The sequence below is a fragment of the Erithacus rubecula genome (genome assembly GCF_903797595.1).
Source record: "Erithacus rubecula genome assembly, chromosome: 24".
Classification (NCBI taxonomy): domain Eukaryota; kingdom Metazoa; phylum Chordata; class Aves; order Passeriformes; family Muscicapidae; genus Erithacus; species Erithacus rubecula.
The window spans coordinates 7,257,168-7,279,140 of record NC_136676.1 but is presented as its reverse complement, the minus strand read 5'-3'; the positions used below and the strand labels follow the sequence as shown (position 1 = coordinate 7,279,140).

General features: G+C 53.5%; 1 protein-coding gene across 12 annotated transcripts in view; it reads left to right on the top strand.

The window, feature by feature from the left end:
* CASZ1 (castor zinc finger 1) overlaps window positions 1-21,973 on the top strand; it is a 189,503-nt gene that overhangs the window by 123,900 nt on the left and 43,630 nt on the right. For 6 of the 12 annotated variants that reach the window (XM_079326042.1, XM_079326041.1, XM_079326038.1 and 3 more), the window contains one exon: window positions 4,655-4,814. The exons of the other annotated variants lie outside the window; for them this stretch is intronic. In XM_079326042.1, coding sequence (XP_079182168.1) covers window positions 4,796-4,814 — 19 coding nt within the window. In that variant the 5' untranslated portion in view covers window positions 4,655-4,795. The remainder of the gene's footprint in view (window positions 1-4,654; window positions 4,815-21,973) is intronic. 12 annotated transcript variants of the gene reach the window in all.

The following is a 21,973-nucleotide window of genomic DNA, read 5'->3' as shown; positions in this document are numbered from 1 at the left end:
CAGCCAGGCGACGAGGGGAAAGAATAACAAGCTCCTGAATGTCAGGCAAAATTATGGGCCATTGCTATTTAGGGTGAGTCTGGTGGATTTAGGGCCTCTCTGTTCTATTGTCCTGGCTGCTCTGAGCATTGGAGCAGGCGAGACACAAGTCGGGAATTTTATTGCAGAGCATGTTCAGGGGAAGGCTGGTTCTGAGCGTTTCCGGAGTGAAACAGCAGCACTGGGGAAGAGGGGACAGTTTCTGCTGGAAAGCTGGTGAGATGTGACACTGGAGCCTGCCAGTCCTGGAGAGGTGGTTATCCAGCAGAGACCAGAGCCCTGTGCATCGTGTCAGGACTAAGCTCCAGATGTTCCTCACGCTCCCCAAGCCAGTGTAGGGTTGGTCTCCATCCACCAGACCTGGGCTGACTGTCCAGCTGCTGCAGCCCCTGGCAGCCCCTGCTGGCCCCCTCTGCATCTCAAGGGCACATGGCTCCTTGTCTTCTCTTGTGAAGCATTCAGGAATGAAGTTCATGTGAAAAACTGTGCCTGTATGTCTGTGTTGAATGGGGATAAGGGGTCTTGGTGTCATCTCTTGGATTTTTTTGGCTGGCACTGGTGATGTAACCAGGGCTGGTGCTGCACTTGCATTGCCAGGTGTTACATTGCCAGGTGTTAGGGGAAGGGCCCAGCTGGACAGCACAAGCATAGAAGGACACAGAAAGGCTGAAGAAGGCGTTATGCAGTGTGAAAGAAGCGGGTTGTCCATGGGAAAGTGAAGTCTTCACAAGTCCTGAACGGGGTGTACCCTAAGCTTCCAGATTTTGGCAAATACACTCTGTCCCATGACAGGGTGGGGAGGAGTGGCAGAGAGCAAGAAAGCCATTCAAGCCTGGCTGCCTGCATAGGTGTGAGGCTCAGCAGAGTGAATTCTTTGCTTCTTTGGGGCTCTTTTTATTTGACCGGATTAAAAAGCCTATTTGAGTTTCTTAAACCATTTAATCTAAAATCCCCAGATAGATGCGCCATTGGATTCAGTTTTAAGCTTATAAACAAAATAGGTCTGTGTTTGTGTCTTCTTCATTTTGTTCTAAAGAAGAGGGATTTGCCCTGTCCTCCCTGGAGCTGGGGAGGAGTTGAGCTGCTGGTGCCTGCAAATCCCCGGGAGCTTTCTGAAGGGTGGGAAGGTGCAGAGGCTGCAGCGCTGGTGGGACCTTCCTGCAGCTCCGGGTTAGGTGCTGGTGTGCCCTGGGCACGTGCTGGGAGCAGGGAGCAGGGGCTGGGCTCCACTGGCTGGTCCCAGGGCTCAGTGCCTGCACAGAGTACTGAGTGCAGGTAAAATTCCAGTAGAAGCGTCGCTCTGCAATTGGTTTGGGTGTGTGGAAAAGGAGAAGACTATAGGAGACGGGAGGAGAGCATGGAATGGTCTGGGAGAATTCCAGTTCCTGTAGTCCTTTGAGAGGAGCTGCTTCTCCTCTGCTCCCAGAGTGTCCAGCTCCTTCCAGGGTTTCCTCCCATCCATCCTCTCCGCCCAGTCTCCTCCTGTCTTCTCTACAGTGTCATTAGGCTTATTGCTGCCTCTGCCTGTGCTCCAGAGGAGGTTCCATTGTCCCCAAAATGGGACGGCTCAGGATTTGTTCACAGGAGGGAGGTGCTGCTGATGCCTGTGGCAGCTGCAGGAATGTCACAGGTCTGTGGCCCACAGTGCCAGATGCTACAAAGGAGCAGGCACATGTAAGATGATCTGCCCCTGTGTCCCCTCAAAGTGCTTTCACGTCTGAGATCACCTCGAGCCAGTGCTGGCTGCACACGTGTGTGGGGTGAGGGTGGCAGGGCTCAAAGCAGCTGCAGTGGGAGCAGTGTCCCTCCAGGTCCTGTCCCCAGTGCTGGGGCGCAGCAGAGGTGCAGGGCCGTGGAAAAGCCCGTGCCAGCAGGGCAGGCTGTGCTCACCTCCTGTGCTCTTTGCTGGGAGCACAGAGGCCTCCCATGCCCAGGGCTCTCAAGAAGATGCTCTGGGTAAGGAGAAGGTGGCTTTCCCACCTTCCTTCTGCCAAGGAGCTGGAGACAGACAGAGGGACGGGCATCTGTCCGATGGCAGCAGAATGGGAGGGAGCCCTGTTGGCTTTGCCGAGGGAGCCTCTTTCTATATGGAAATGAAGAATTTAGGCTAATGGAGCTCAACCATCTCTAATTTTGCGATGGCAGGAGGATTTTGATTGAAAGTAATTAAGCAAGCTAGCTGTAAAATTAATTAAAGCAAAAGGGGGGGATTTTTTTATTGGATTGGATAGCGATATAGCGGCTGTCAAATGGGGGACGGATGGGGGTGACCTGAATTCTCTGCCCTCCCTCCTCCCACTCGGGACGTTTATGTCACTTTAATCTCCTTACAGCGGCTGGTGTGCATTTGTTTGAAATAATCAAGGAAATATGGTCAGAAATTGTCAGCTTTCAGATCTAATTTACCTGACAGCCCTGCGCAGACCAGTAAGCCTCTGTGCGTGTGTGTGTGGTGCAGGCGGCTGTGTGGCCACGGAGGACTCCTTGTCTCCCCTCTCCTCTGTTTTTGTTCATTCTGTCTTCTCTTGAATCTTAGCAAAAATACTTCTGACATATCTGGGGCCGCCCAGCACCTCACAGGAAAAAGAAATAAGTTTGACAATTTTCCTGCAGTCCCTTCTCCACCCCCACCTTGCCATCACTGTCTCCTCCCAACCTGCTGCCTCATCCTTGCGCCATAACCAGCTTTAGGGTTTAGGCAATATAGGATTAGGGGAGGTGGCTGTAATTCTTTATTCCAGATGGCTGGCAACTGCTAAACCCACTGTCACAAGCACCGAGTTATAAAAATACTTAAATTAGGCCCTTTGTTTCAGCCCGTGTCCCTGCCAAGCAGCTCTCCTGGTGTCCTGCGGGGAGCTCAGCTTGCACAGAACAGGTGGGGGACTCTGAGTCCAGACTGTAATGATGCTGGGGAGAGGCTTCTCGGACTCACACCTACCTGGATTCCCTTGCTCAGCTCCATCTGCTTCTTTTTGCCTTTAGCTCTTAAAGAGAGATCTGCAACAAGAGGGAGCTGGGCATGAGTTGGTGCGTGCTCACTTGGCAGATGAACATCCCAGTCCAGGATGCACAGAGGCTGTGATTCCCACCCATCTGACTGGGTGGGTGGGGTGTGCACATTGCTGACACAAGTCCCAGGCTTCCCCCTGGACCTAACCCTGCAAGAACCTGGTGACCTGAGCTCAGCGTACTGGAAACTGGGGAAGGAGGGCAAATGCTGTAGGACTGGTGTTTCCTCAGAGCTGGCCCAGCACCTCACATCTGTCCTGCTAGATTGGCTCTTAGGTTTATTATTTACTATTTATTATTATTCATTTAGCACTAAGAGAGTTTGGGCTTTTGTTTGTTTTGTTTGGGTCTCCATATAGAGGCCCTTGCTGAGGCAAACTCTGGTGCCAAGACCTCTGGCACTTGTACAATTACAGCCCATGATCCTGCTGCATTGTTTATGTAATGACTCTCAGTCCCAAGGGATTCTGCAGCCTTTCCTAGACCAGAGCACCCAGCACCTGGCAGGGAGAGTGCAGGACAAGTCCTGGACCCTGGTGCCAAGGGAGATCCCTGGGCTTTATGTCCAATGTAATCATTAATATGTAGGGACCTGCTGTGAGGATGCACATGCAGGGGAGTTGATGAAGCTGCTTCAGAAGGAGCAGATGATTCATCCCTGTCTCTGTGGTCACAGGTCTCTTCAGCTCAGCCCTGGTGCTCTGGCTGTTGGGTGTCTGCAGCCCACCAGAGTCTCCCATGCAGGGAGCTGAGCTGGCTGCTCCTCGTGGGCCAGCTGATGTGACCAGTGCCCGAGCACCCCAGACCATCTCAGCATGGGGACTGAAACTTCTAGTTGTTAAGCAGGTGTGTGGAGGGCTCTGTAACCTGCAGGACATGGGTAGGGCTGGTCCTGACCAGCTGCATGGGGCTGTGCTGAGGTGGGTGATGAGCTCATCACCATGATTCTTGGGTTTAATTCCAGCTTTGCCACTGATTTGCTTTGTGTCTGTAGCCATGTGAATGCATAGCTTTGTGCCAGTGCTTCCTCATCAGTATAATGGGTATAATTAGGCTTCCCTGATTGAAGATGGTGCTGAACACTCAGTGTGCTGGCAGGCTGTTTGCTTTTGTTTAAAAGTCCCTTCTGAAAAAGGAGGTAAGGCTAGGTTTTAGGGAGCTGGTCCCATATCATACTGTAGACAGATGTGGGTTAAGATCTCTGACAATACTCAACCCTTTCCTTGTGGGACACATCTGCTCTGAATAGCTGGCTTCCCCTAAACCTAACAGGACAGAGTTAGGTTAAGACTAAGTGCTTCTGAGTACTGTCTCCCCTGTATTCAGCAAAATACAGAATATGGTGCTGCTGATCTTCTGTGTTAATTACAAGTATAACAGAATGTAACATGAAGAATAGTCTAAATAATTTCATGGCCTGTTAAGCAAAAGAGAGCTTAAGTTCTGGGACATGGACCAGGCTACCCCTGATAATGGTATCTGAACTCTGGTTGTCTGGAGGAAGGGTCATACCATGCTGGCTGCTCTGATTTCCCAGTGTAGATTGCAAGACCAGATGATTAAGAGTGCATTAGATAAACTTCTAACATAACCTTCCCTACAGGCAGTTACTGGCATTGCTGTAGAGACATCCTGAACGACGTGTTGGAAAAGGAAGTGCACAGGACAGTCTTTCTGCATTGTGAACATATTTGAGACCCCCATGCAAAGCTGTGCTCTGTTCTGACTCCAAGTCTCCTCAGACATGGCCGAGGAAAATGCATGTGAGTGCTGACCTGGGGGCACCTTCTGTTGTTCTATTTGCACCTGCTTGTACTTGTTCAACACCTCTCTCCTCTCAAGCACTGCCACTCTCACTGCAAAAGAGTCTGGAGACCCTGACTCCAGCTCAGCCAGGAGCTGAGAAACATCCCACAGCTGGGTGAATGGGATGAAGAGTTCAGGTTTGGGTGGTGTTTCTTTTTCTCTCAGTTCAGTGTGAGTGGCAGTGGAAAGGCATAAGCTCCCTTCTGTCACTGATGTGGTGTCAGCTGGGAAATGATTCTCCTGAGCCAAGCAGAATGACATGAGCATAAGATCAGCCAGAGAGGGATCAAGCCCAGCAGATTGGGAGGAGCTGAGGCACTGGGCTAAATGTCTGGAGATGAGCTGCCCATCCTCAGCTGGTGGGAGGATGGAAACTTCCCTCCAGGAAGGGACTGGCAGCTCAGTTAGCATCAGTTCAGAGAATGGGAACGTGCAGAGAGCTCAGGAGTGAGTCAGGAACACAGACACCTGTACCTGCCTTTCCTGGGCACTGCTGGCCCTCACACAACATCCTGCCCCAGAGCTGAATCCTGGCTGCTGCTCCTGTGCATCCAGCTGGCTTGGGGCAGCAAAAAGAAGGAAAAAACAGAGCCAGCAGCTCAGCTGATCAGGGGTTTCAAGCAGAAGTTGCCCTGCCTGACTTGCAGTGGATTCAGGAGCTTACTTTGGAAACTGTCTCTGGGGCAAGTCTGAACAAGCCAGTGGCAGCTAATTTCCCAGGGAGGTAGAAAAGCCACAGAGAAAAAAAAAAAAAAAATGTTGCAATAGAAGTTTGGGGATAAGAGGACATAGTGTTGCTGGCCAAACAAGGCTGCAGTTGAAGTGTCTGCCACATCCCCTTTTCCTCCCTGGCAGTGGGACTCAAGGACCTCAGGAGGATTCAGGAAGGTTTTCTGTGAACACATCCTGAGCAGGGAATGTCTCCATGTGTGTCCTCACGGCAGGAGGACAGTCCCCAGGTCAGGTCAGAGCCACGCTGCTCCCCAGACAGAGCAGGAGCCAGATCTGGATTTGGAGAGGCTCAAGGCAGCACTCACTGGGTTTCCTCTGCACAGAAGATGAAGTTCCCTCTTCACACCCTCACGGAGCTGTCTTTTTATTTGCAAACTGAGCAGTTGTACTGGAAGAGATTTAGCAAACATGGGACTGCACAATGCTGTGTGTACTGAGTCACACATCAGGGCTGGAGCCAGCTAGCACTGTGAGCTACTGAGACAAACATTTGAGAATAGCTACAATAGGCACCAAAAATATCTTCAGATGAGATCTTTCTGAGTTGCTGCACATTGGTAACAGGGAGGGCTGACAACCTGGGCTTAAACTGTACCCACATGCTCTAGAGCTCATCCTGGGCAAGCCAAGCTACTGGGAATGGGAAGAAAACAGTGGAAAGCAGGTTTTATCCTGTAAAGGGAACTCTGATTAGCCAGCTTCACAGGGGTTGGGAAAGTTCTGGCTCTGGCAAGGCTGTGGGGATGGACCCTGTGGTGCTGGCTCTGGCTGCATTTCGGGGGGAATGAGCCCAGAGCTCAGCCCGTGCTGTTGGATCTCAGCTCAGCCCTGCTCAGGCCAGGGCAGGGTCAGTCCCTACAAGACATCTTCTGTCTTCTTACAGGTCCCAGCAAGGGGCCTGCTCTTGGAGTCTCCTGTGGCAGGTCTCTCTATTGCAAGATTGTTCTCAGGGGTTTGCTCGGGGGTTGCCCTTTCCTCTCTGCTACTCTTTTAAAGTAAAGGAGCCGCTTCCCCAAAACGCAGCTCTGGCTTCTGAGACAGGCAGATGTGTGGGGCTTGTGCAGGCTGTGGCAGCAGAGGGGAGAAGGGGCAGGGCAGGTTCTGGTGGGGGTTCTGGTGGGGGTTCTGGTGGGGGTTCTGGTGGGGGTTCTGGTGGAGGTTCTGGTGGGGGTTCTGGTGGGGGTTCTGGTGGGGGTTCTGGTGGAGGTTCTGGTGGGGGTTCTGGTGGGGGTTCTGGTGGGGGTTCTGGTGGAGGTTCTGGTGGAGGTTCTGGTGCTGCTGCTGTGCACACAGAGGGCAGGACTGGCGGTGACCACTGCCAGGTGACCCTTGGGCATCCTGTCCCCGTCCCCAAAGCCTTTCCTTGCAGCCTGCAGCCCCCTGCCCCTCGTGCTGGGCTGACTGTGCCTTGCCCTTGTTGCCTTCCACCTCTCCAGCACTCCCCCTGGTTTTGCAGCCGTTTTTTCTGCCAGCACAGGGCACTGAAAAGTGCTGGCACTGCCAAAAACCCTGTGTGCACTACGACTCCCCAAACATCCCTTTATTTTTATTGTTCTGTTAATTACTGTTTAAACTTTAATAAGTCACTTCGTCAGGAGGGGGGACCTGCAGTGAGGTTTCTGTGCAAACACTGGGCCCGGCGGTGACTCTGGTGTAACATAACCCTTTATACAATGTGGGAATGTTTAGACTGTAACAGAAACTTGTTATTTTAATGACAGTTAAAGGGGGAAAAAAAAGAAAGGAGCGAATGAAAAAGGGAAGCAAGTTTGTTGGGGAAATGGCTCATCTCAATCTCTCTGTCTGGCCTCTTTTCTCCTGGCTTTAATGATATCTGGATAAGGAGGCTTTATGGCTTCAGTTGAGGCAAGTCTTGTTCCCAGAGATGCCTTATACAAGGCAGGATGTGATCCCTTCAGTTCTGCAGGGTGAGGCCAACAGCAGAGAGATGCTGATGGAAGCAGCACGGCTTGATTTTGCTCAGACACAGCAGCAGATGCCTAAAGCCAATTTGAGCTCAGTCTAATTATTCTGACCCACACAAGAGACTTTCCCCTTCTATTCAGAGCTTCTTCCACTGGTTAAGTTTTTAAGTAGCTGTGCTGACACAGATACTGGCATGTCACACATAGGAGGGTCCAACATCTCATGGAGAAAATGGACCTTGAAGCAAGAAGACAGTGTTTAGTTTTGACTCCTCAAAATGAGGAACCATGGAGATCTGAGAGAGGGAGAGAGCCTGGCTGACACTCTTGGCAGTGGGAGAACAGAGGATTCACAGGCATCCTTGATTTTGGACTGTGACTTGTGACATCTGCATTGCTTTGAGATGGAGAGTGGCGGTGCAGGGGCTGCCGTCCCCACACCACAGCACTGAAGTCACCTCCAGGTTTGGCTTGGCTATATTTAGCACTCACTATAGACAAGACCATATAGAGTGATATATATGATCTGAAAACCTTCAACTCCTGCTGACCTCTGCTGCTGCAGTGAAATCCCCCAAATGTGTACAGTCTGAGTGGAGAGTGACGTGAGACCAGGAGAAGGGAGAGCTCCCGTGTTTTCCCTGACAGGATTCCATGTTCCCCATCCCCAGGCTGGTCACTGGCCACCAGCTCCTGGCAGGGCTGCTCCTCTGGGAAGCCCAGATCTTTCTGCCAGACCCGGCTGAGGGTAGAGGGGGTGTGAAGAGGGTGTGGGAGTGCAACTGGGGCACAAGAGCTTTGGCAGGAGATGCTGGGAAGGAGAAAGGTGGGATGGTGCTGGGAGCTTGAGGAAAGAAGATGGGAGAAGGAGAGCACCCTAAAGCCAAGGGCAGCAACTGGAATGGGCAGGGGGGCACAGAGAACAAAACTTTGGAGGGGAGGGGAGGTTATGAGGGTATTGGTGTCAGGAGCACTTTGCTGGGATAAAGAACCTTCCTCAGGTGCCAGTGGTGCAGTTCCTCTGTTCCTCTCTCCCCTTTGCTGAGTTTCTGGCCAGAACAGGAGCCTGGGGGACTTGCACTCCATAGAGCTTTTTGGTGAGGGTGAGAGTGAGTATAGGGTGGAGTGGGAGGGGATGAAATCATGGGCCTCTGAGGAGTGTGTGTTTTCCCAAGTGGGTGAGCATGCAGGGAGCAGGCCAAAACAGTTCATGCTTTCCTCACCCACTGCTGGGGTTGTGATTGTTATTGATTGGGTTTGCTGTTCTCGGCACTTTGTGTTTTTCCAGCTGAGCATTGGCTGCCCCTGGAATTTATATTTTTTTACCCTCTGCTTTAATTCAAATACCCACAAACACAGCGGATGGGGCAGGTGAATGCCCAGCTCTGTGCCAGCCAGCGCTGCAGGGGCTGAGCCTGCACAGGGGCTGCTCAGGGCTGGTTCAGTGCAGGGGTCTGTGAAAGGTACCAGTAACGTGCAGACCTGCTGTCAGTGGGATTAAATTCGTAGGTCTGTGTTATCTCTGGATGTATGCCATACAAAAAGGTAAAGAAATCTGCTCTTGTACGAAAACCACTGTCAGGGCTTCATGTTGGAGCAAATAATAGGGACATGCACAGGGATTCCCACACTTGGGTGTGTATAACATAGAGCTCAAAGCCAAAGGGCCGGGAGAATGCTGGCTGGAGAGACAGTGTTGTTTCATTTCCAAGACGTGGTCATGGCTTTCGGCCCCTCCGAGCCCCTCGTGTTGGGCTGTTCCCTCCGCCGTGCGCTCGTGCCCGTCGTGCATAGCTGCGTCTGCTCCTGGGCCAGGGCAGGAGCCATCCCTTTAGGAATGGTATTTTCCAGGTTCCTGTGTAAGGCCAAACATGTCCCAGCTGCAAAAATAACTGTTCTGCATATCCTGTGGAAACAGGAGCAGTAGCGACACATCTGTCTGGTGTGGGCAGAGCCGGCTCGTCACCAATGCCCCAGAGGGGCACCGGGCTCCTTGTCAGCTGCAGAGACCCGGCAGGGAGAGCTTGGGGAGCAGCAGCCCCTTGCAGGGGAGGCTGTGCAGTGGGCAGAGCAGCAGGTACTGGGAGCCTGCTGCAGGAGCAGTGTGCTCCAGCAGGACGGGGACATTGCCTGCCCCCCGCCCAGCTCGGGGTGCGGGCACACGCCCCAGGGCAGCCCCAGCCCAGGGCCCCCCTCGGCCACCGGGGTCACTTTGGCTGCAGAGCTCAAGGGTAGAGCCCCCTGGACGGAGCCAAGGAGCCACCGAGGAAAAACGCTGAGGTTTTCCTTTTCTGTACAGCGCGTTTCCCTAAATTGCCTTTGACTGTGTGCATCGCTAATGAAAGTTTATGCCCTTGTTAGAAGGACAGGCAGGTCCATTCCAGTTAGGGCTGGGTCTATCCTTCTGCCAACTGCCCTCCCCAGCACACACACACACACTCGCACTCACTTGCTCTCCCTGGTGAATAAGTAGAGGCTGTTATTATAAAAAAAAAATAAAAAAAAGGAGAGAGGGAAAAAAAGAGGAGGGGAAAAAAATTTCCATATTTGTGTAAGTTGCTTTAAAAGCATTTTATCATGTCATAAAAAAAAAGGAAAGTACTCTCGGAAATTGATCCTGCACAAGAGCCCATTGGACAGAAGGACGTTGGGATGTTAATGGCTATTTTGCTCCAGGGTGGCTTATTAAAAAATTTATACATAAATGCTTAAAATTGCATAAATTATTAAAAAAAAAAAAACATAGTAAGCAATTTGCAATCCCCATCTACTTTTCCTTTTTCTTTACCTCATCGTTCTTTTCTTCCATTCTTTCCTACAAAAAGAAAATATTCCTTCACACTTCTCTTACCCTTGTCCCCTCCCTTTCTGAAAATGTGATGTGCCCAAAATTGTACATGTCTGTGGGTAAAATAAATATGATTTTAAATGGTACCTGCCACTGACCAGTAGAGCTATCTGTGAGGAGGAAAAGAGAAAAAAAAAAAAACAAGAAGGAGAGAAGAAAAAAGAAAAGAAAGAAAGAAGTTTGGATATGATGAGTGTTTCTCGCAGGCGTGGAATGTCACCCACATATCCTGGAGATTGTACTGGGGAGGTTTATGATGGTTTCCCATTGATTTGTTTCCCCGACGCAGCTGCCGACCTCTATTGAGGGACAAACATAATCAGCACTGACGCAAATTAGATGGTTATTCGTTTTGAAAATTGACAGAAAAACAATAAAAAAGATGAAATGCTCCCAAATCAATAGATATAATGAAATTCAAATAATCCGAGAGATGAGGTCTCCATGGCAACTGATAATGTGGAAAAGAAAACAATTTAATAAAGGACAGACACACTTTGAAAACAGATTGGGCAAAGGGAAGGCGGGGGGGCGCGGGAGCAAGGGGGGCTGTGGGGCGGCGGGAGGGGGCAGGGGAGGCGCTGGTGGCGGAGCCGCTCCGCTCGGGCAGCGCCGCGCCCGAGGATCGCTGTCCATCCCAAGGACGCTTGCCGTAATTAAGAGAGGCTTTCGGTCCAGAAAGTGCAGATTCAGGTTTTAATACACAAAATTATTTCAGGAGCACTGAATCGGAAAGTCGTTTGTTATGACCTTCCTGAGAGGCCTGGAGCAGGGCATGTTGGAGGCGCGGCGGCTGAGCCAGCTGAGTTATGGCATATTTGTGTTTTTATAGTGCGGAGGGGAGGGGGAAGGGGGGGAGAAGGTTAAACAGTATTTACAGCTCAGTTGTTTTCAGAAAGGAAAGAGAAATAGAGTTCATGAAAAGATGCGAGTGGAAGAGGGAGAGGGAGAGGCAGAGCTGCCCTGCCCGCACGCTGACTGCTGGGGCTGAGCTCGGCGGGACATCCCTGCCCTGCCTGCCCCGGCTCCGAGGGGCACGGGCTGCACAGGGGCTGCTGCTGGCATGGCAGCGTGCCTGTGCCTGCTGCAGCTCTGCCAGGCTCCAGCTGGCAGCCACTGCCTTCCCGCCGCAGGCTGCAGGAAAACCTGCGCAGGCACGGGGCGATGCTGAGCGCGTGTGGTGTGAGTGCAGGGGCTGCTCTGCTCACACTTGGGCTACTTGTGCTGGCTCTACATCTGTGGGATGCTCCTAGGCTGTGTGTGGGGCTCCTGGGCTCTGTGGGGTGTTCCTGGGCTCTGTGGGGTGTTCCATCTGTAGGGTGTTCCTGGGCTCTGTAGGGTGTTCCTGGGCCCTGTAGGGTGTTCCTGGGCTCTGTGGAGTGTTCCTGGTCTCTGTGGGTGTTCCTGGGCTCTGTGGGGTGTTCCTGGGCCCTGTGGGGTGTTTCTGGGATCTGTAGGGTGTTCCTGGACCCTGTGGGATGTTCCTGGGCTCTGTGGGGTGCTGGCTGCATGTGCAGGGCTGAGCAGAGCCAGGTGTGTGCAGGTGCAGGTGCTGTGTCTCGGTGTACACCGATGTGTGTGCAGGTGTGATACCTGTGCAGGTGAGCTTTAGGCTGTGCCTGCAGCTGTGGGTGTTGGTGTGCAGCTCCTGGTGCCTCTGCCTGTGGCACTGGACCTGCATAGCCACGTTTCCATGCACGTGTGTTCCACCAAGGGGGTTTGCAGGCAGTGAGAGCACAGGCACATGGATGGGCTCAGGAGGACACAGGAGATAAGAAGATGAGCCCTAATGACCAGGAGGAACAGCAACAAAAGGCAAGACATGGGATTAGAGCAGTGTGAGCCCTGGGGAGCACGGGCTGAGTGCCCACATGGCCCAGCCATGGCTGCTCTGACAGGGAGCTCACAGCTCAGGCAGGACCCACTGCTCTCACACAGAGCCCATTCTCCTCTGGCCTGATTGTTCCTTCCCACAGCATGGAAGCATTTCTCCTGACAGTATTTGCAGGTCACAGACACCTTCAGGGGCTCGAGACCCTTGAGCTGGCAGTGCTGTGTGTGATGGTACCCGCTCTGGATTCATTAAAGAGTTCAGCCCCCCTTGGGGACCACAGAAACCTCTAAGGGCACTGAGTGCCCCTGCTGCACCCCCAGCCCAGGGCAGTTACCTGCTCAGGTACAGCTCAGGCATCAGCCAGGGGCTCTGCAGAGGGTGTGACACAAGCAGGAGGGCTGAGATGCTCTGCTTTGCTCTTTGTATGCAGCCCTTGCTGAGGTTTCACTCACCTCCTGCAGCCTGACACACTGATTTACTTTGCAGGACCTTGGAAGACCACAATAATGAACTTTCTCTGGCCTTGCATTTCTTAGTGGTGCAGCAAGCATTCAGGCTCCCAGCTCCTTTTAGCTCCCGACTTCCCACTGCAGTTAATTAGCAGCCTGCATTCTTTGTTGGGTCTGAGCTTAATAGTGCTGAAAGGGATTGCAAATTGCTCTTAAACTGCCGACCAACTACCAAAGGGTCAGAAGGACCCTCTTTTAGGACTGGCTCACTTAACCCCTGTCCTCAGTCTGGGATGAGCCCAGCCTGACACCACGGAGCTGCTGTCCCCTGACTTGGGTCATGGTGGTTTTGGGCTCTCTGTAAAATCACTGAGAGGAACTGATGAAACGGAGCAATTCCCTTCTGAATCTGTCCTTTAAGAGATGTGTTGTGTCTCCTTGGCCCTTTTTGTTTTCCCAGTGTCAGGTATTTGCCTTGCTCCTGATCTCATCTCCGTGTTTCCTGCACTCCTTGCCTTGTTCCTGCAGCCTTCAGGAGGGTGTGCAGTGCTACCTGTCCTGGCCTCACCTTCATTCCTTGGGAGCTGGCTCCCACCCCAGGGAGCAGCTTGGCTTTCCCAGCCTCTGCTCCCACCACCCTTCCCTCCCTGTCTGCCTCCTCCAGGCACAGCACTCCAGCCCCGCTCTGGAGAGCTGAAGTTGGGCTCTGTTTGCATTTAGTTGCCCAGACAACACCTCTGGCTTCACAGGGAGTTTTCCAAGGGCCACGGGGAGCCTGCAGGGACCTGGGGGTGATGAGCTATTGCTCTTCACTCTCCCTTTCACGGCTTTTCCCCCTTGGTTTTCTTCACAACCTGTGGGGAGATTGATGGCAGGACTGTGATGTAGATGTTAGCAGTTCTTGATTCATAGAGTTACTTAGGCTGAGTGAGGCTACTTATGCTCCTCTGGATAGTAAACCTTTTAACCGGACTAAAAAATTAATAACAAATAAATAAGGCGAAGAAGAGAAACTGGATCAGAAAAGCTGATCCTCTTGGCTTTATGTTATCTGAAAGAAAGATGGTGAGGACAGAAGGCTCCCAGGGAGCTGCTGCTCAGCCTGGGGAGCCCAAGACCCTGCTCACTGCGTTGGCTTGGAGCACTGAGAGCAGGTTTTCATAGGAAGGAAACTGCTGAAATGTCTTATCAAAGATCCTGCATTGACAAATGAACTAGGAAGTTTGCTGCAAGACACAAGGGACTTTGAGCTTCAATCTGTCCTCTATCAGTGCTTTTCTTCTGCTGTTATTTGATTTGCAGTAGTACCTAAAATTGCAAAGGCACTGGGCCCACTAATCTGGGCAAGAAATCCTTTCCCAAGGGGTGATGCACGAAGGGGAGCCAGGCAGAAGGGGAGCCTGCATGATGTCCTTTGCCCACAGAGAAGGAACGAGAGCAGAGCAGGGGGCAGAATCAGAATTCCTGACTCTTGTCACCCACTTCTTTCCCTCCTCTTTACACTCGGCTCCTTCTGCTAACTGTAGAAGCTTCCTGTGTAACCTGTTTGCAGAAAGGCTTTGTTTTCCTCTCCTTTGGAAGCTCCAGGGCACATGGGTGCAGAGCAAGGCCAAGGCAAGGGTAGAGATGAGGAGCTTTCGGGTGAGAAGCAGGCCCTTAGTGGCTCTCCCAGTGAGGAGCTGGGGCAGACAAGATCAAAGCACACTCAGAGTCATGTTTGAGATCTGCCTAGGAAAAGGTTCAGACGTGCGTTACTAAAGAGCTGTGAAGGATTAGTCCCATCCTTGCTCCAAGCTGAACCTTTCCCCACCAGCTGTGCCAGATCCTGCAAAAAGCAGCTGCAGCAGGTGGGTGAGAAGGGTGTCAGAGGAGGCCAGAGGGGTGAGGCTGAAGGCTGGGGAGGCTCTCAGTGTGCAGCCATGGAGGGGAGAGGGGCAGGGGCTGCAGAGGGGCAGGGGCTGGGGAGGGGCAGGGGCTGGGGAGGAGCAGGGGCTGCAGAGGGGTAGGGGCTGCAGAGGGGTAGGGGCTGCAGAGGGGCAGGGGCTGGAGAGGAGCAGGGGCTGGAGAAGGGCAGGGGCTGGAGAGGGGCAGGGGCTGCAGAGGGGCAGGGGCTGGAGAGGGGCAGGGACTGCAGAGGGGCAGGGGCTGGAGAAGGGCAGGGGCTGGAGAGGAGCAGGGGCTGGAGAGGAGCAGGGGCTGGAGAAGGACAGACTGGGATGCAGCAGCCGAGCAGGCAGCACAGTGCAGAGCATCCCAAGGTGTCCATCCTGCTCTGCTGCCAGCCAGCCCTTCAGCAGGGGCCCTGCAGGACTTTGGGAGCTGCAGCCCATTGCACCACTGCAGCAGGGGTGGCTGTGCTAGGGCCAGCTCACTCCTAGTGTGAGGTCTGCACTGCCTTTCTCTCCCTGGCCAGTGATATATGGCATAAATTAGGCCTCTGAAGGGGGATACTGCATCCTTAAGAAGAAATATGTCCTCATTTTTCTTAAACACCGTTTGCACTGAGTGAAATGTTTAGAAGGGACGCTGAGGGATAACTTTATTTCTTACTAGGGAGTTCAGAGCCGTTCAGTTAAACCCATAAAACACTGGGAGTAGGGAAGCTGACAGCCTGCCCGTGCATTAGAAAAGCCATTATTCATCTAGGGGAAGTTCACCCCACGCTGGAGCCTTGTGTTACCAATGGGGTGGTCCAGGGGAAAACATGGGATCATCTCCCTTGGCTATCTAAGGGTCAGTAGGATGCTCAGAGGTGGAAAAGACTGTAGCAATCCAGCACAGTGACACAGAGTGCTGATAGAGAGACCCCAAAGCCCAGGGCAAGGCTCACTGGTGGGTAATTGTCCTCATTCCTCCCTCCCTGCATGAGGAAACTAAGGCACAGAAAGCTGGGGAGACACGACAGTTACACTGTGGTTGGAAACCAGGCTGGAAGCCAGCATTTCTGGCTCTTAATCCCCAGCTTGAATCACCAAAACCAAATTCCATTCCAGAGGCAAGGAGTGAAAGTCAGGAGGTCTGACCTCCTGTTCCGTGTCTGTCACAAAGCCGTGTTCCCAGGGGAGCTGGGAGTCCTGATTCCATCTTCATCCACCAACATCCAGCCCTTTCTTCCCAGCAGGATCTAGAAAACCTCCTGGAAGATGAAGGCAAGGTTTTGTAGATAGTAGTACTGGGGATCCCAGTGGTGGGTGGTGGCTGGTGCTGTGGTGGGCTGCACTGCAGTGTTGGTGTTGGGCTCGTGCTGGTGCCCTGGCCAGTTCAGGCTGCACCATCCCCAGCAGTGCCTGCTCCACCCAGGGAACCCAGAGTCGTGGCAGACGAGGCATCGGCCACCAAGGAGCTGGTGACTTTCTCTCTGGTATTTTATTTTTGGAGGCTTGACACCAAAAGATTTAATATTTGTTTGAAATGAGAAACAGTTCTCGAGTGAATTTGGAGAGCCTGGGAATTAATGTCAGACCCCCCTCCCCTCCTTAAACATCCCTCCTCCCCGTCAACTGAGTCCCCCCCTTTCAATTTCTGAAGCTTGCTGATTTGAATATTTATAAATATCAGTAAATTATTTATTGTAGCAATCTGCTGTGCCATTTCACCAATCGCCGTTAACACTTTAGGGCTTGCTCTCCGGGAGGATGCGGCTGCAGGAGCTGGAGGGCACCTGGGGCTCGGAGCAGCCCCTGGGGAGGGGCCCTGCCTGCTGCAGGGTGGGCAGACAGGAAGGGGTGAGATGCTTGCAGGAGAGGATGGGACCTTGTGTGTCCAGTGCCAGGGACCTTGGAGAGGATGTGGCTGAAAAAGGTGTTTGTGTGCAGGGGATGCAGCCAGGGCTGCAGGAGGGTGGGCTGTTTGTGCCTGGGGCATGCAGGGAGCCGGCCCTGACCTGCAGCTCAGCACTCACTGCTCTTGCCTTGTAGTGTCTGTTGCCCTGAGGAGGGAAATTCCTCTTGGTTTCTCTGTCCCATTCCCTCCCTTCAGAATTTCACTCCTCACAGAACATGCACACTTCTCAGAGATGCTGTGGCAGTTTTCTCTTTGGGGAAAGGAGGGGCTCCCAGTGTTCATAAGCTTTTATCCCAGAGAAACCCCAGCAGCAGCACGGGAGCAGCTGAATGGCCAGGTGAGAGACAGGAGCAGCCTTGGCAGCCCCCGTGCAGGGTAGCAGGGTCTGCAGAGCCACGGCTCCCCTGCTCTCAGGTGTGCTGCCCCTCACTGCCCTGTCACCAGGAACTGGCAGGGGGACTCTGCAGCTGAGAAGGCTGAGCCAAGGGAAGCAGATGGGCTTGTGGGGGGCACTGGCTCTGCCCTCTGCCCCTTTGGGCCAGGGCTGAACCAGGCTCTGGGAGCTGCAGGTGGGGGAAAGGAGCCCCTGGGCTCTGTCAGTGCCCGTGGGGCAGGCAGCAGGAAGGCAGGCAGTGAGGGCTGCAGACAGGCTGAGCTCTGGCTCTGGGACCAGAGCAGTACCCAGTCTTTCCTGCTCAGTTTGTGGATGGGCTGTGTGGGGAGAGCCCTCCTGGCTGTGGGAAAGCAGGGAGTGGAGCTGGCAGCTCCTGGGGAAGGACAGCCTGGCTGCTCACTTGGTTTCTCCTCCCACGTCTTTGATTCTCTTTCTCCTGGCTGCCCAGCGCTGTGCTGGAGCTGTCACATCCCGCTCTGGCTCCGAGGCTTTCCCCTTGCACACACGCTCAGGCAGGATCCATGCTTCCAGGCCACAGGAGCTTGTTAAAGAGCCTTTGTGGACTCCCCAAGGTCAGCCAGAACAGACAGCATCCACTAATCCAAGGTCATTTCCTGGGCTAAAAGCAATAAAATGTTTTATTGATAAACTGAAGAGGGGAGAATACGCACTAAATCCGCTCTCAGACACTGTGGGCCATGCCTGGCATATTCTACCTTTGCCCTGGCCCTGCCTGGGATAATGCACAGGTCTTCATGCTGGAGAAATGAAGAAAATGTTTTCTGGTAGGGGCTGAGCATTTGTCTGCCTTCCCTGCCTCCTCCCAGCGTGTGGCTGGGCAGTGCCAGGGCAGTGCTCCTCACAAGCATGTTCCCAATGCTCCAGTGGCGTTCTGCTCTGAGGCTTTGGCTCCATTTTAGGGACTGCAGCTCGAGTATGAACAATCTGCAGTGTGCAGCATCCTCACCTCCCACCCCAGAGCCCTGCTGCCCTCCCTGTTCAGGGCTGCTGGGCAGACTGGAGTCTCTCCAGCCAAGTTTGCACCACAGTGGTTAACAGAGAAAAGGACGGTGCATGCATGTCAGCCCTGCTTTCCTGCCCCTCCCCGCCCCAAATAATGCCGTTAATAATTAATCGAATGAGAGCTTGCAGCTCCTGGAAAGCTGGCGCTGGGACCTCCCTCCTGCACGGAGCTGCTCAGCTGGGCTCAGAGCTCTTCAATAGGAATATGAAAGCTCCATCTGTTCGGCGTGCACGGCCCTGTGAAGTGACAGCACTGTCCCTCCCCAGCCAGCAGCCGTGTCCCCAGAGCAGCCCTGCTGCCCCAGGGGCAGCTCTGCCTGCACCCAGCTCTGCCTGGCACAGGGCAGCTGCTGCAAACTGCTCTGCCTGGCACAGGACTGCTGCTGCAAACTGCTCTGCATGGCACAGGGCTGCTGCTGCTGCACCCAGCTCTGCATGGCACAGGGCAGCTGCTGCAAACTGCTCTGCCTGGCACAGGGCTGCTGCTGCACCCAGCTCTGCCTGGCACAGGGCTGCTGCTGCTGCAAACTGCTCTGCATGGCACAGGGCTGCTGCTGCACCCAGCTCTGCATGGCACAGGGCAGCTGCTTCAAAACTACTCTGCATGGCACAGGGCTGCTGCTGCACCCAGCTCTGCATGGCACAGGGCAGCTGCTGCAAACTGCTCTGCATGGCACAGGCTGCGGCTGCCTGCACCAGCTCGGCATGGCACAGGGCTGCTGCTGCTGCAAACTGCTCTGCATGGCACAGGGCAGCCTGCTGCAAATGCTCGGCATGGCACAGGGCAGCTGCTGCACCCAGCTCTGCAATGGCACAGGGCTGCTGCTGCGGCACCCAGCTCTGCATGGCACAGGCAGCTCCTGCAAACTGCTCTGGCATGGCACAGGGCTGCTGCTGCACCCAGCTCTGCATGGCACAGGGCTGCTGCTGCTGCACCCTGCTCTGCATTGCACAGGGCTGCTGCTGTACCCAGCTCTACATGGCACAGGGCAGCTGCTGCAAACTGCTCTGCATGGCACAGGGCTGCTGCTGCACACCACCGTGCCAGCTGCCCCATCCAGCCCTTCTTCTCCCAGCTGGGACACTCCTCCCCTCTGCCAGCGTGTTTTCATTAACCCCATGCTAAAGCCCGGCTTGGGCTCTCCTCCTCCTGTCCCTGCAAAGCCAGGCTGGTCTTTGCAGCAGTTTGCCCCTCGGCCGGCCTGTTCTGGCCCAGCTGCAGGGTCCCTTTGTTGTGCACGTCCCTGTGTCCCCTTCTGCCCCGCGTGGGAGGCAGGGCTGAGCCGTGCCCGCTCGGCTCCACTGGGGAGCTGGTGGTGAGACGGGGCTGCTGCACGGAGGGACAGAGCCAGGGCTGAGTTGTGGGCGCTGGGGGTACAGCAGGGGCAGGCAGCTGGGGCTGACAGGCAGCCAGGTGGCCAGGTGAGCTCTGTGCCAGCCCTGGTCGCAGCGAGCTGGGCCTTTCCTTCAGAAGCAGGATTGCCATCGAGATGCCCCGGTGATGGGTACAGATGGAAGAACCTGTGTCTCCTCGAGGGGTGTGGAGAGGGGGCAAGAGCAGTAAACTCTGTGGCATTGTTTTCAGAGGAAGCGCTCAGTGTAAATAGAGCTGGTGGGAGAGTTTGTCCCGGGCAGAGATGAAAAGTCCTGTGACAGGCTCAGGTTATAAATGGCTTCCTTAGATTGATGTGAAATCAAAACATTTCTATTTAGACGAAGAAAATGAAGGGGGATGTTTACTTAGCCTGGAATCTTTAAACAGTGATTTGGGGTGGGGAGCTCGGCCTGGGGGAGGGTGCCTCTCCTGGCTTTGGGGATCTGGCAGACCTTGGGCGGACACAAAAATCCCTCATGCAGCAGCTCAGCTTCTCTCCCCGTGCCCGAGAGAATGGAACACAGGTGCTCTGGTCTCCAACCAGAGGAAATGTTCAGCATTTCTCTGTAAGAAGGGTTTCCCTTCTGCTCGTGGACTTGACAGCCTAAAAGAAAGGAACAGGAATGTTGATAGAGGTAATGTCTCTCCCATTCCATAGATGAGGAAGTAAGGGAATGGCAAGATAAAATAATGTGTCCAGACTTGGAGAGAGCTGTTTGCAAGGCTGTTAGGAGAAGCTGGAAGTTCTGACTTCCACCTGTATTGGAATAGGTGAGATGCACATGTGCAAGAGCCCTGGTATTTCAGAGCAAATCCTATTCTAGGGAAGTCTCTGGGAGGGTTAGTTTTATAGATCAGGGAAGTGGCATGTTTTCAGAACTTGCTTTATTTTTATCTTTTAAACTTCAGGAAAAGATTCTCAAAACGTTAAAGAGAAAAAAATCCCAAACACAAGAAGGGAAGAGAAAGATGCCAAGGGGGCAGGGCAGGAGCTGAGGGGCAGAAGCTGGGGAGGTAGAGGGGCAAAGCCAGGGTGTGTGAGACGGAAGGAGGCAGAGCAGGAATGGAAGACAAGTTGCAGGCTCCCTGGAATTGTTGCATACGCGGCAAGTGCAGCCTCAGGAACGTCTGTTCCTCTTTTCCTTTGAATAAATATTTATATATTCATTTGCCAGCTGGTGCACACACTTGGCTGCTCACCTCCAGACCAGAATAATGGGATCTGCCTTGCTGGCAGAGCAGGCAGGGCAGTGAGGAGCTGTGCTGCCGAGTTGTCTCCAGCTGCGAGCAGCGCTGATCTCACCGGTTGAGCAGGGCTGGCTATCGTGAGAAGGCGGGCAGGGAATCACCAGCAGCGTTTGGGAGAGGCTGGTGATTCCGAGCTGGGCAGTGCCCGGCCGGCAGCGCTCTCCTGAGCCCACAGCCTGCAGCCTGGTGTGCTGGCCAGGCTGCCCAGGGGCTCACAGCAGCTCCTGACATGCCCTCTGTGCTGCCTGGCACAGTACGGGCCTTCACTTTGTGCCCTAAATAGTGGGCATGCAATTGGAAGGGAAGGTGCCAGCAAACAGACTTGCAGCTTTTTGGGCATCTGCCTGTGCCCATCTGCATGTGCGAGGGCTGCAGGCTTGTGCTGGGGAATGTGTGGAAAAGGAATGTGTGGGGGAAGGCACAGGAATGTATTTTGGGGAGATGGGGCTCCTTAACCTGCGCGTGTGGGACTGTGTTTACGGAGTGTGCCAGCGCATACACAGCTCTTTGAACAGCTGTAATTTCTGCATGGGGAGGGACGTGTTTGGGAGCATCGTGTGCTTTCCCTTGCTGAAAGCATGATTGCACGTAGGTGTTAGTGCCGGGGGGTGCATTTGCAAGGTGGAGGAGTACATTTTGCCTCCCTTTGTGTGGGGGGCTGATATATTTGTCGGGGGGTTATTTTTCTTGCAGTCCTTGACAGGAAGCGTGTCTGAAGCTGTCAGGAGTTTACGCTAAGCAGCCACTCTCTGGCTGTAGGACAGCAGGTCTAAAGTTTCAGTCTGTTTGTATTGGGCTGTCATGTTATGGGATTAGGGGCTGTCACGGTGGCTTCTGGGTGCAGTGTAGGGGGTCTGATTAATCTCACTGTGCTTCTGTGGAGCAGCACCTCTGTGCTGGTGACAGGGAGGTGTGGGCTGAGCTGCCACGAGGGACTCCTGCACAGTAAAGGAACCCGTTTGCATCGTTTGAGGTCTGCAGACGTGTTCTGTTCGCTCCACGTGTGACCAGCCCTTTCTTTAGCACAGCATAAAATCCAGGAGCCCATTGTGGAGGGACCTGCACCTCCAGCAATATCCCCACAGTAACTCTTGTGGCATGTGCTACCAGCAAGTGTTTTCTTGAGTGCTGTTCCTGAGCCCTGGAATGCAGGGCAGGGTCTGCCTTGGCTCTGCTCTGGGGGAAAGCCAGGCTGTGCGCCCATTGCAGCCTTCTGTCCTCTAACCCTGCTTAGTCTGGGCCCCTCTCAGAGGTATCAGAAATAAAGACAGAGATGAGACAGTGCAGCTGCTTTAGAATAATTATTTTGCTTTTATTTGGGATTGAACCTTGTTAAATGTTGGTGCAATAATTATGCAAGTGACTCTGATAGAGACCGTTTAGTTCAAGATTCTCCATGACCTTGAAGTTAAGACCTTACCTTCTTCCTCTCTCCCCCCACCTTCTCTCACCCCTCCTTTACTAGCTGTCACATATGAATAAACTACATTAAAATAACAAACTCA